Source organism: Chrysochloris asiatica, unplaced genomic scaffold (assembly GCF_000296735.1).
Source record: "Chrysochloris asiatica unplaced genomic scaffold, ChrAsi1.0 scaffold00291, whole genome shotgun sequence".
NCBI lineage: Eukaryota > Metazoa > Chordata > Mammalia > Afrosoricida > Chrysochloridae > Chrysochloris > Chrysochloris asiatica.
Window position 1 is genome coordinate 590723 of NW_006408809.1, and position 14657 is coordinate 605379.

A 14657-nucleotide genomic window follows, 5' to 3' on the forward strand; every position below is an offset into this window, starting at 1 on the left:
CTGAACATAGAATTTTAATTATGTTCTTTCAGATATCCTCTGGTGAATACATTCAAATGTCTGGTCGTGCCGGAAGGAGGGGAATGGATGACAGGGGAATTGTAATCCTTATGGTGGATGAAAAGATGAGCCCAACGATTGGTAAACAGCTACTTAAGGTAGTGGACCTAAAATTCTGTCCTTTTACTAAGAATTCTAGAAACACACCTCAGGAGTCACTTCAAAACCAAATTCTTTGGGAAGAGAGGAATTAAAAACAACTTTATAAAGTTTTGCAAACATACTCAGTCTTTATTTTCTTTTCTAATGCCTCTAACAAATTTGGAGCTTGAAATTTACACAAACATACCTATCTGAATGTTCAGTCACCTGAAACATTTTGACATGATTATCCTGGTGTACCCAATCTAGTTATAATTCTGATTGTTATCTATTTAAAATGAATGTTACTTTTTTCTCTTCCCCATTCCATACTGACTTCCCTGTACCTTGATGTAATGAAATCAAAATTGTGAACTTCAGCGTAGGAGGTGTTTTTGTTTTATTCTTTTCTTTAACTCAGTTGATTATTTTTAACTTTATCTTTGATGGTACATTTTAAGTCCTGGTAGGAAAATCACTGGACTGTTAGCCACAAGCTCAGTAGTTGAAACCTACTTTCTATTCCTGGGAAGCCCTATACAGGGTCACTATGAGTCAGAGTGGACTCAATAGCACTTAAGTACAACAATCTTAGATTGATTTTTGTTTTGTTTTGTTTTTGTCCTCTTAGCACTGCTACCAGCGTGGTTCAAAGTTTCACCAGATTTTTCTGACTGTTCTCTGAATTGGTTGTGGTTTCAGTAATTGAAGTAATTTTTCTCACAACTTATTTGGCATGGTGCTGTCAGATTGATCTTCCTAAATATAATTTCACAGTAATATATAACCAACCCTATGTGACACCAGTAAATGACTACTTGACCAGGAAGTGATACATGCCACTTTCACCTTCAGTTTATTGGCCAAATCAATGGTGGGGCCGGGGGAGGCGCAGAAAGTACAATCCTATTATGTACTTGGAAGGCAGATCTGAACATATTAGCAAACTTACCTGTTTGTGTAAGTCAACTAAAGGAAGTAATTTATACTTCCGTAATGTTTCTTAACATAGACTAAGTTATCAGTCATGTGTTGTTAAGTTCTTTCAAGTCAGTTCTGAATCCTAGTGACCCTGTATAGGATTTACAGGGAGCATCTGGTGGGTTGAACTGCCAACTTGTGGTTTGGTGCTTATCCTACAGCACCAAACTCAACTATACAATAAGTTATTTGTATAAATTTATTTGATAAATATGTTCTATTTTCTTTTTTTTATTTTAGGGTTCCGCTGACCCTCTAAATAGTGCTTTTCATTTGACCTACAACATGGTTTTAAACTTACTACGTGTAGAAGAAATCAATCCAGAGTACATGCTAGAAAAATCTTTCTACCAGTTTCAGCACTATAGAGCAATTCCAGGAGTAGTCGAAAGTAAGTAAAAATTTCCGTAACATAGTTTAGTTGTTAAGTGCAGTTCATTTGATTATGACTCACGGTGACACTATGCACAACAAAACAAATGCTGCTGGATCATCATCCTCAAAATCATTGCTCTGTTTGAGTCCATTGTTGCAGCCACTGAGTCAGTCTATTTCATTGAAGGTCTTCCTCTTTTTCAATGACTCTACTTTACCAAGCATGACATCCTTTTCCAAGTACTGGTTTCTCCTAATACATAACGTGTCCAAAGTAGATGAGATGAATTCTCACCATCCTGGCTTCTAAGGAATTTTCGTTGTACATCTTCCAAGACAGATTTTTTTTACTTTCCTGGCAGTCCATGGTATTCAATATTATTTTGCTAAAACCATAGCTAAAATGCATTAATTCTTCACTTTTCCTAATTCATTGTTCAGCTTTCTCATTCATATGAAAGGATTGAAAAGGATACCATGGCTTAGGTCAAGCACACCTTCATCCTCAAAGTGACATCTTTATTCTGTAATGCTCTGAAGTATTTTCCAGCAGATTTGACCAGCAGTATGTCATTTGATTTCTTGACTGCTGTTTCTGTGGATATTTATTATAGACTCATGTAAAATAAAATTCTTCTTTAAAAGTTTTTAAATTTTTATGATATGGATGAAAGTTTACAGAGCATATTGGTTTTGCATTCAGCAGTTCATACACATTTTACTTGAGTATGCAGTCCAGACAATGTAACCATATGCTCTTTCCACTTCCTCCCTGTGTTTACAATTTCCTTTATTCTTTCTTTCCTTTTTCTTCCCATGTAAGCTTTATCTCTAGAAAAATACCACCCTTTTGATCTCATTTTGTTAGTTATTCTAAGAAGTGTATGTCTCCCTCGTGTTATTGTTCATCTGAGAGGTGTGAATATTATTTGACTGAAAGTTGTACCATGGGGTTGAGTCCAGTTCCAGGCTTGAAGTGTGGGTCCTAATCTCAGGAGGAAATGAAATTCTTGACAGCTTCAGTCTTTTCTCTGTTTATTATGGTATTGCTTATTGGTCTACTTGTGAGGATTTTTGTTTTCCTTATGTTGAGGTACAATCCATGCAGAAGGTTCCATAGCCTTTGACCCTTCATCAATAAGTTCTTCAAGTCCTCTTCACTTTCAGCAAGCAAGGTTATGTCACCTGCATAACACAGGTTGTTGTTGCTAATGAGTCTTCTTGTAGTTTTAATACTGTGTTCTTCTTTATAATCCAACTTCTCAGATTGTTTGCTCAGCATACAGACTGAAAGAAATTCCACTCTGATGCACATATTTTTTCATTTAATCAACCAGAATCCCTTTGTTCTGTTCATATGACTGCGTCCTTTTTAATTAGACTAAACAGAAAGACTTTATTGGATGCTTTTGGCATTTCATTTTCTAGGATGACAATTTGGCTTTTACATACAGCAAAGTAAGAGCTACAATCTTGACATCAAAACTGTCCAGCATGTATTAAAGTAACAAGAAGACTGTTGGGACGCTTTTTATAACTGATTCAATTTAATATAATTTAATAGACATAGTACATGTTAACTCATGTCCCTGAATAATATAGTGAAAAGTGGTGGTACTGGTTAACATGTAAAAAGCAGATAAACAGTGTTCCCTTTCACTAAGCAATCTTTTTTTTTTTTTTTTTAAATAAAGATTCTATTGTAGTTAGGTTCTTTAGACTCTGAATCATAGAGACCCTATGCATCACATAACAAAACACTACTTGGTATATAGTATAAGCTTATAAGAAAATAAAATCTTAGATTTGAGTTCAGTTTTCTTTTTAGAATTTCTGGTTGCTGCATCAAAAATTAACTACATGGTGCCTAACAACAACAATGGTGTTGTGGTTGGGTTTTTTTTTCAGTGTTTTTGGTGAAATTTTAAATGGCCGGTTAGGTTCCTATTGGACATTTTCCACACAAATTGTTCAGTGGGATTTGTTCAGTTTTCCACAATGTGTCAACATTCTCTTTATTTTCTGGATTTCCCATTTCCAGTATTTTAGTAGCTCTGCCTGCCCTCTTAGCTGGAATCCTGGTGTGGCGCTGTAGGATAAATCACTGAACCACAAGGTCTGTTTGAATTGCAAGGTCTGCGGTTCAACCCACTATTCGCACCTTGGAAATCTTAGACAGGGTCGCTATGAGTCGGAAGCGACTCAGCAGCACTTAACAACAGAATCTTCCTTATCTGCTTATCTTCGCTTTATAGTAAATGTTGACCCTTCGTCTCATATAGATAGTTTTTAGTAGAGCACTGTTCTTCAGGTTGTTGTTGTTGTTGTTGTTATGTGCCGTGGAGTCGGTTCGGACTCATAGTGACCCTGCACAGGGTTTCCGAGGCTGTAAATCTTTACGGGAGCAGAACACCTCATCTTTCTCCTGCGGAACCGCTGGTAGTTTCGAACTGCTGACCTTGTGGTTCACAGCCCAATTTGTAACCACTACGCTACCAGAGCACCCTTTATTTTGTATGACACTCTGCTTTTTTGCTAAAAGGTGGTCTTGGTATAGTTTCATTAAAGTTTTAAAGAATGTTTTGGGATGATTATTTTAGGGAGTCCTCTAGGTCATCTGGTCCAGTTTGAATTTTTTTTTAAAGAGATTCAGTTTTATACTACTCTTTCTCTCCTGCCAGGGACCATCTATTTTGACCCTGGTCAGATCAGTTACTATTGATAACCGGGTGCCATTTGGTCTCAGGGTAAAGAGAGGTCATAGCTCATGGAAGCTCTCAGCAGTGTAGATATGTGTCTTTTCTTTGAGATTTTGGTTGCCTTTTTCTTGCTCCTCCTCACTAGTAGAGACTAGTAGTTATATCTTAGATGGCTACTTGTAATCTTTTAAAATTCTTGGAGGCCTGGTGTTGCCCTGTGGGTTGGTGTGCCAAACTGCAATATTGGTTTGAACTGTAAAGTCCACAGTTCAAGATGGTAGTTCAAGCTCAGAAACCCTATACAGGGTTGCTGTGAGTCGCAAGCGACTCAACAACACTGAGCAACTCACTTCACTAGGATTCAGAACTCGTATGCTATGTGAAATATGTTCTGTGAATTGACTGAGCTGTCCCATGAGACTGTGGTCCTAAGCCTTTTAACCTAGAAAACCAGTATTAGAAGATGTTCAGCTATGTCCTAGGAGTATCTATAGTTTTGTTTTCAATGACTATGCTTGTGCACACATATCTGTTCAGGAAATGCATGTTCATGTTGATATGATGGGGCTTCAAAAAGTTCATGAAGAAATAGAATTTAAAGACAGAATTTTCCCATATACTTTTTGAGACCCCCTTGTACTTCTATCTAATCTCACATGATGCATACCCATGTAGCCAGCTACCCATGGACCTATATGTCTATACCCATCCACTGTGACCCTACACTCATCTTTCTGTCTTTGTTGGAGTTGTCCTCTTATATATGTCACATTCCTTAGTACAGGAATCCTTTTCTCTTGAGTACTTCTCAGCAACATCACTTATTTTGACCATTCATTATGTGCTCATTATGCCCACATTTGTGCCATTTTCCCCAGCTCCCAAAATAATACATGTCTATGATCTAACAGGCCTCCTGGCATGGTGCTGTAGGATTAGCACTGGACTTTGAGCTGCAAGGTCAGCAGTTCAAACCTACCAGCTGCTCTTTGGAAACCCTGTACAGAAAGCATCATCTCTTTATGCAGAGCACCTGGTGGGTTTGAACTGATAACCTGGAGTAGCAATCTGATACTTATCCTACAGTGCTATCAGGGCTCCTTAATTTTACTTAATTTTGATTAATTTAAATTTGCTATATCCCTGAAGGATTTCTTCTCAAAAGTTTGAATGTGATTTATGTAAACTGACAATTATAGTAAGAAAATAATAGATCTACATGAATATGATTGTGTGAGGTGTATAATTTTTGAGGCTGTACATCTGTTTATTTATAGAGGTAAAGAACTCAGAAGAGCAATATAATAAAATAGCAATTCCGAATGAAGAAAGTGTAGTCATCTATTATAAAATTAGACAACAGCTTGCCAAATTGGGCAAAGAAATTGAAGACTATATTCACAAACCAAAATACTGCTTACCATTTCTACAACCAGGTCGTTTGGTAAAGGTACGTCATGGATTTCTTCATAAAATAATTGGATATTTCAATACTCAAAAGTTTTTGTTTTGTTTTTTAATTAGACATCCCTCCCCCTCACGTCACAAAATGCTTCCTGTTACACTAATTGTATTTCTTCACTTGCTTCACATTTAATCACTACTGGTTTTCATTCTTTAGGATTTAAGTTGAAGTGTAGACTATTTTGGAATTACCATATGGAAAATGTCCATTTCTGAAATGTTACTTTTAAGATGAGGCAGTTTTAAATCTTGTGTGAATTCATTTGGTAAAAAACACATAGATATTCTCAGAACATTGAAAAATATTCCATTTCATTTTAGCAGTATTTGCTAATTGAGAGATTTGTTATTTGTGTTTTAATGGCCTATCTGAAAATTTTGCTCTGCCCCCTCGTAGTATTACTATCTTGTGCTTGGTGTGGCAGTGTAGAATAAGTACTGGACCACAAAGTGTTTGAACTGCAAAGTCATGAGTTCAAACTCACCAGCCACTCCTCAGAAACCCTATGCCGGGTCGCTATGAGTTGGTAACAACTCGATGCACTAAACAACAGCCTTAATTTTAGTTGTACTCTTATCACAAATATTTTGTTTAAAATTGGTAATTTTAAAAAGTTTTCTTTTTAAGGGAGGCTTGGTAGGTGCCTTTTGCATATAAACATTATTATGAACTTGCTTTACTTTTTAGGTGAAGAATGAAGGAGATGACTTTGGCTGGGGAGTTGTGGTGAATTTCTCAAAAAAGTCAAATGTTAAGGTAAACAATAAATTAGAATTATATGTGAATTATTAGTGGAATTCTTTTTTCTAATTCATGAAATTGGCCTAAGTGGAATAGTAGTGCTCTAAGAGAAGCTGCAAAACAGTATTTTTTAAGAAATTAATTTTTTTGCATAATCTTAAATTTTAATCTTCAGGTGGTATGGTTATTTTCTTGGCAACAAATAGAAAATTAGTCTTGTGAAAAATTCACATTTCTAATCTGAATTCCCTTCTATAACTTTCAGTTGAATGTTAGAAAAAAAGTCAACTCTGCCATTGAAAATTAGAGTTTTGATTTAGGTATAAGACATGAAGAAAAGAAATGAGGAAACTGGTCTATTTTATTTACTCTCTAAATGAAAGCAAACGTAAAGTTAATTTACATCATTATATATATTGGTATTTTTTGGAACTAGTACTCCTTTTAGTTATTTTGTTAGAAGGGTCATTATTTTGAAATTAAACAAGCCATCCAGCATATTGTATTAGTTTTAGCCACAGTAAGTACCAATCCATTATCTGCTTATATGTGATCTTAAGTATTTTATATTTCTGTGACTCCCTTTTTCCTTATCTTTAAAATAAGAGGCTTGCATAAGATGATGTATAACTTCTTCTAAGGTCTACTGTTTTATGCTTTTGTTAGTATAAGTGTTGTTTTTTTACCTCCTTGTGGGAAGGAACAGTTAGTACTTAAGCTTTGAGACTAAAGTTAGCTGAAATACATAAGTGGGCTTTGAAATGTTGAAACTGTGAGCTCTAAGTTTTAATGAAAAGTTTTGATTTATATACATGATTGAATGTCTCTTAGTACCTTCTTAAAGATATTTAATTTTTTGCTACCATTTTAATAAAATATCTTTACTAGTAAATATTAATTTACAGGATTTTTTAAAAAAGTATCTTCAGTTCAAGCATTCATTGGTCACAGACACAACATCCCTGTGCTTACTCATTTGGTGAACAATGATGAAAAAATAAGGCAGAGTGTTACAAATGCCATGGTGTGATGCTGTAGGATAAGCATTGGATTGGTAACTGCAAGGTTGCTTGTCAAACCCACCAAACAATCCTCAGAAACCCTACAAAAGGTCACTAATTTGGCGTCTTAGAAAATATTTCAAATTTTAAACTGAACATTGAAGAATGAGTAGAATTTCATTTAATGTCTATTAAAAGTGCCTAGTACAGTCAGGTGAAGGCGAAAAAATACCATAAAAGGTATTGGCAATAGTCATGGGAAAGTGGTTGAAATACAGGTTTCAAGTATATTAGGGTTGGATCAAAATATTTCAAAGTACTGGCAAGCCATTGAAGATTGGTTGTTGGTTGGTTGGTTTGCTTATTTGTTTTGAACCTGCTCACAGTTCTTACTCTGCTAACAGTATGTGGTGCAATAGTTTAGTAGAGGCAGAGTTTTAAATTATTCTGATGATAGTGTGTGGAGGACATTGAAAGAAAAATGTAGAAGCAGGTCAGTAAGGAGACTCATATTCTTGTTTGGATGGGAATGAAAGAAGGGTTCAGACATAGAAGATGGAGATGCTAAAATTGACACTACTTGTGGAGAAGATTAAAGGGAATATTAAAATAGTATTGATAATGTTTCAAACTAGGTGATAGGATGGTTGTATTGATTCAAACAGTACTAAACTGGATTGAAAGTTTTCCTCTTGATTCTATCTTTTGTCCTCTCTTTAAAAAATACTTATGATGAAGTGAAATTTGGAATTTTTAAACTTGACAACTATTACATGGATACTGTGGGTTTGGGCTATGATTAGTACCCACATTTGACTTATGATTCTTTTTATTTTCTGTTGCATCACCTTCAACTGTGAGAATACTATTAAATGCTTTCCCCATTTGCCCACATGTATTATTTTCTTTGAGCCTAATTATCATTAATGTAGGTGTGATCATCTCTGTAGGAGGTAAGGTTAACTTGAAAAGGTAGTCTTGTTTTAAGGCTCTCAGACAGCTATTAAAGTCTACTTTCTGTGTATAGTGGTTATTTTGGCAACCAGTGCTAAATGTTAGGTTTCATTTAAAATTAGGCAACCCTTGAAAGACTTTGCAATTGCTTTTAATTCCTCAGTGACCGTCTGCTTTTCTTCTAGTTCTCTTACATATTCCCTGATAAACGAGATTATAGAATAACTTGATTCTAGAAGAGAAGACAATGTCTGGTATTTCTAATCTTTTTTTGTATCATCTGAGTATAAGTAACTTGTTTCACATACTATGTGATTCTACCTTCCATTTAGGAAATGTGGTTAACTAGCAATGTGTCCCTTTTAACAATATTTATATTGCAATGAAACAATTTAGAGAGCCTTTTGTGAATATACTGTGGAAGAATGTTGTTGTTGTTATGTGCCATTGAGTCAATTCAGACCCATAGCGACCCTCTATAGGTGTTTCAAGGAACAGCTGGTGAGCTTGAATCACCAACCTTGCAATTCAGAGGACTTTGCAGTCTGATGCATTAGCCCAAATCACCACACCAGGACTCCATGGAAGAATGTAGTTGGCATAAATTATGCATTATGTTCCTCAGTAGAACTGCTGTGGGAATAGTTGTTGTTAAATGTCATTTAGTGGATTCCAACTCATAGCAACCCTTTATAGGGTTTCTGAGGAGTGGCTGGTGAGCTTGTACAGCTGACCTTATGGATAACACCGATCTTGCAGTCCAGCGCATTAACTGTCAACACCACACCAGGATTGTTGTTGTTAAGTGCCATCAAGTCAGTTCTGACCCATAGCGGGATACCTGGGCTTAATTCCTGATCAGTGTACTTCATGTGTACTCACCATCTGTCAGAGTGTACCTGCCATCTGTGGGACTACTGGTGTGGCACTGTGGGTTAATGCACAAGGTCGGTGGTTCAAACTCACCAGCTGCTTCTGGTTGCTATGAGTCAGAACTGACTGGACAGTACCTAACAACACCAACAACCTTATGTCAGTGGAGGGTTGTGTGTTGCTACAATGCTGAACATCTTTTGGCAGAGCTTCCTGACTAAGACAGAGCTGCCTTTTCTATGAGTGGCACCTTTGCTTTTGGGTCAGTGCTAAGTTTGGCTTCCCGCTCTCAGTGTGAAACCATAGCCTTATGAAAAGGACAAGGTTTATCTGGACTTCAGTATGGTCAGCAGTGCTGTGCTCAGCATAGAGGCTGAGTAGAAGAAGGAATGGAATCGTTGTGTGGCACTGTAGGATGAGCAGTGAGACTACTAACTGCAAGGTCAGCTATCCAGACCTACCAGCTGTTCTTCAGAATCTCTGTACAGGGCCACTATAGTTACTCTGACTTAGAACTGACTCGGTGGCACTTATAAACAACAACAGAAGAAGGAATTCATTATCTGTCTTCCTCATTTGCCCAGAAATTCATCTCAGCAACAGGTTGAAAGAGGATGAGAAATGCCGATGTCTACTCCTCCTGGAAGGAGCTCTGGTAGCGTAGTGACTATGAATCAGGCATTGAACCTCAAGGTCAGCAGTTTGAAACTACCAGCTGTTTCACCGCGGGAGAAAGATGAGGCTTTCTGCTTCCATAAAGATTTATAATCTCGGAAACCCTGTACAGGGTCGCTATGAGTCGGAACCGAATCCACGGCACATCACCACCACCACCACCACCGCACCTCCTGGGGACATATATGATAGCCCTTCAACTGGAACTCTGAGGAGAGGAGAGGGATTCATAGGTAGAGTTTCTGTATTGCTGAGAAGAAAGTGGGCAAGTAGGGAGGGAGGAAGTGCTCTTCATTCAAATATCATAGACTTTGTTTTTATTCACTAGATCTTCCTGTATTTGCTATATGCTCTTGGAACAGTTTCCAGATAGTTAGTTTCTATTTTGTTTTATTTTGAAGTGTTTTCTTCAGTTTCATTGGAGAGCAGGTCCACAGAGCTCCACATGCTGTCGTGTTAGAAATCAGTGTTCACATTTTCAGGAGAGAAAATTTACAGTTTACATAATAATATAAGTAGACAGAAAAAAAGACACACACATCTGTGGGTACATTTTAAAATTATTTGCCAGAATTGATCCGTAATCCTTGTGTGAAAGTAGTGCTAGTTAATGGGTTCTTTTAGGCAAAGCTAAGACAGGGAAGAGAAAGGAAACATTCACTTTTTTTCTGTTCAAATTAATGGAGTAACTCATTTTTTCCAAAGACCTGCTTACATTTGTCTGCTTACAAAAAAAAAAAAGGACATTTTTAAAGATTTTGGAATCTAGGTCAGAATACTGAATCCAAAGATTTTTGTGGCCTGTAGAGTTTGCCAAAAGGCAGAGGGAACATACAGAAGAAAATAGTTTGAGATATTTTGAGGGAAAAATGAAACTATAAATATTTATTTTATACTGTTTGTTTCTTTATATTTTGGCTATTTAAAATATATATATATTAATATGGTAATTTCACTTTATAGTAAAGATAAAGTTTAAAATTGAGTGATTAAAATTTAAGAATTGGGACTGGTAAGTAAAAATTAAAAGAAATTATCCTAAGACAGTCATTGGAAGGCTTAATAGAACACTAAATAATGATTTTCTCATATGTGAAAGATCACTTTATTGAGTCCAGATTAAAAGAGTCCAGAATTGAAAGAACTGAGAAGATTTGTATAATTCTAAGTATTTTCAACAGCAGATTTTCATATAATGCTAAAATAGGGAAAGCTTTCAAGTGTGCTTTCCTAGATTTGAGGGGCAGGGGTGGAGATAATGTTTGAGAGCGTTTCTAACTGCACTAATTTTTTAACAATTAAGAAACTTCTTGCCTTATTTTTTAATTTCTTCCTTAGCCTAATTCTGGAGAACTGGATCCTTTATATGTAGTAGAAGTACTCCTGCGCTGCAGCAAAGAGAGCTTGAAGAATTCAGCTACTGAGGCTGCAAAGCCAGCTAAACCTGATGAGAAAGGAGAAATGCAGGTTTGAACTTTAATTTCCACCTTCGTATTTCAACTATTTGTGGATTATTTGCAATCACTACACTTCCTGAGTGTGATCAGAGTGAGCATACCTGCATCATATCCAAATTGGAAGTTTTCAAGCCATTTTAATGTTTATTTAACAGCAGCCACGGATTGAATAGTGTTCCCCAAAAGTGAGTGTTAGAAACGTAACCCCGGAACTATAAATATGACCCTATTTATAAATAGATCATATCATTATAGAATCTATCCTAAACCTAATCACTTCTAAGTTAATGAAAGACCAGGCTAAACATAGAGACACATACAGGGAGAGCAAAGCCACGGAATGCCAATGGACTGTTAATAGCAATGCCTGGACTGTTAATAGCAAACGGCTTCCCTTTACAGTCATGGATTTGGACTTCTTAGCTCCTGAACTGTGAGAAAATAAACTCCTGTACTTTAAAGCCTCCCACATGTATGTTTTTGTTACAGAAGCATTAGGCAACTGAGAAAAGAGCCATTTAACATATCATTAGGATGACTGTAACATTTTAATTTGCCCTTAACAAATTATGAAAAGGTGAACAGGATAACAAGTGAAAGAAAGAGAATTTCATTAGTTACATTTTAATAGGGCTATAAAGGCTTTCTGTTATGCTTTTATGATAAATAATTTTACCATCTGAATCCATTCTTGCCATTTGTTTCATTGCGTGTAAATAATGATAGGTACATTATTTGAATACTGAAAATTCTCTATTCTAAATTATTTAGTTAAAATAATTTCATCTGCATTGCTGTTGTTGTTAAATGTCATTGAATTGGTTTCAACTCAGCAACTGTTTATAGGGTTTCCAAGGAGCACATGTTGAATTTGAGCCATTAACCTTGAGGTTAATAGTCCAATGCTTATCCTATAGTGGTACACCAGGGCTCCAATTTCATCTGTATGGGTCTTTAATTAAATGTAAAGCATTTGCTACATGAAATAATTATATTTCTTATATTCTAGTTTTGTAATTGTTGTTAGTTGCCTTAGAGTCATCTCCAGCTTATGGTGAACTTCTGTATATCACAACAAAACATTGCCTAGTCCTGTGGCATTATGATAGGTTTGAGTCTGTTGTTGTGGCTCAATTCTTGTCACTGAGTGTTTTCCTAGTCTTCACTGATGATCAAAGCAAGGAAGCTGAAATCCATTATGTTCATTTCCAAACAGCATTTTAGTTGTATTTCTGCTGACTGATAAATTCATTCTTCAGCAGTCTGCAATATATTCATCAATAACACAGTTTGAATGCATCAATTCTTTTTCTGCCTTTTGTTTTAACTGTCTTGCATGCATATGAGGTAATTTCAAAAGACTATATGTTGGGCATGCTTACCCCAGCACATTAACTCTTTGAATTTGAAAGCTTCAGAGAGGTCTTTTGCAACAGCTTAGCTCAGTGTGGTGCTTTAGGATAAGCACTGGACTGCTAACTGCTAGATTGTCAGTTCACACCCACCAGCCTCTTATGGATCAGGACCAATTCGACGGCGCTTAAAAACAACAAGCCCGTTGTAATGTGGCATTTGATTTCTCTCCTGGTGCTTCCTTGGACATTGATTGTTGATTTAAGTAGTATAACAATTTATTTTTTCCTCCATTTATCATGATGTTCGACTTTTATAGTAATATAAATCCTTACAGCAAGAATCATCCCCACCCCCTCCACACACACAGTAGACAGGGATGGGCAGCTTGGACATTGACTACCCAAAATGGGAGAGGGGAGGCTACAAAGGCAAGAAGTGACTGGCTTACAAGCTTTCAAGAGGGAACCTAGAGACGGGGCCTGGAGGAAGGTAGAATCTCCAGTGAGTAGTATTCAATCTGACTAGGCGGGGTTGATGCAATGAAATGCAGACAGGTCTCTTGTGATACAGTAGTGAATAATTGTTATCAGGACTGATTGTGAGGGTTGGAAATGTAAAGGTAGACATTTTATAGCAAGAAAGGGAGTAATTAACTTTCCAGTCTAGGAGCGGAGGTCCCTAGGACCATCAAGGGAGAAGAGCAGAGAGTAGGACCCTACCCAGAGAAGCAGTGATGCCTGAGATGGAGGCAGAGATGATGACGTGGAGCAATGAGTAGCTGGGGACTTTAGATCCAGAGAGGGAGAGCAACTGTGTGCTGAAGACTGGGGAGAGGGGGTAGTGTAGGGGGCAGGCTTACAGTGTATACCCTTTGGTTGGTTGATGATGCATGGAGGGGATTGGAACCATAGGAATGAAACGATACACGATAGAAAACTAATGTTCTGCCATGTAAACTATCATATAATTCACACTAAAACATTAAAAAAAAAGACCACCAATCATCTTAACATTATTTCCCCTCTTTTACCCATTCTTAACATTATTTCCCCTCTTTTACCCATTCAAACCATGCTTCAATCCCTATATCGCAGAGAGCCCTGTTGTTCCAAGGTTGTGCATACATCACTATTTACCTCTGTCCATTTAGCCCTTGCAAACCTGCCTAATTGTTCTCCCATCCGCCTTGTTCTTCCATTCCTCTCCCCTTTCTTGTGTGTTGCCCGCCCCTCTGCCCCCGCACCCAAACTGTTCTGTGTCTATTCCCTACCCTGTGCCCCACCTTCTCCTCCCTCCCCTCATCCTACCCCTACAACCCGGTAACCAACAAATAATTTTTTTTCCCCCTTTTAGTGTGGATACTTTTTCTTAAGATTTTACAATAATGCTCTTATGCAGTATTTCTCCTTTTATGACTGACTAATTTCACTCAGCATGTCCTCAACATTCATCCCTGTTAATGTGTTGGTTTGTTATTCTTCAAGGTAGCATAATATTCCATTGTGTGTATATACCAACGTTTGTTTATCCATTCTTCCATTGATGGGCACTTAGGCTGTCTCCCATCTTTTTGCTATTGTAAATAGGGCTGCTATGAACATTGGTGTGCATATATCTACTCGTATTATGACTCATATTTCTTTTTTTTTTTCTCTTAACTGTTTTATTGTGAATTATGTGATAGTTTACATGGGAGAACATTAATTTTACATTCATTCTACTGTATATCATCTCATTGCCATGGTTAAAATCCCCTCCATGTGTCATCAACCAACCAAAGGGTATACCCTGCAATCCTTCCCCCCATACTCCCCAGGTCTTCAGCACACAGTCGCTCTCCCTCTCTGGATCTAAAGTTTCCAGTTGTTCCATCGCTCCACGTCATCATCTCTGCCTTCATCTCAGGCATCACTGCTTCTCTGGGTAGGGTCCCGCTCTC

The 14657-nt window shown here is 37.0% G+C and overlaps 1 protein-coding gene across 2 annotated transcripts in view; it reads left to right on the forward strand.

The window, feature by feature from the left end:
• Positions 1 to 14657, forward strand: part of SKIV2L2 (superkiller viralicidic activity 2-like 2 (S. cerevisiae)) — a 116312-nt gene that overhangs the window by 50783 nt on the left and 50872 nt on the right. For both annotated transcript variants that reach the window (XM_006874641.1, XM_006874642.1), the window contains 5 exons: positions 33 to 158; positions 1363 to 1513; positions 5474 to 5646; positions 6349 to 6417; positions 11244 to 11372. In XM_006874641.1, coding sequence (XP_006874703.1) covers positions 33 to 158; positions 1363 to 1513; positions 5474 to 5646; positions 6349 to 6417; positions 11244 to 11372 — 648 coding nt within the window. The remainder of the gene's footprint in view (positions 1 to 32; positions 159 to 1362; positions 1514 to 5473; positions 5647 to 6348; positions 6418 to 11243; positions 11373 to 14657) is intronic.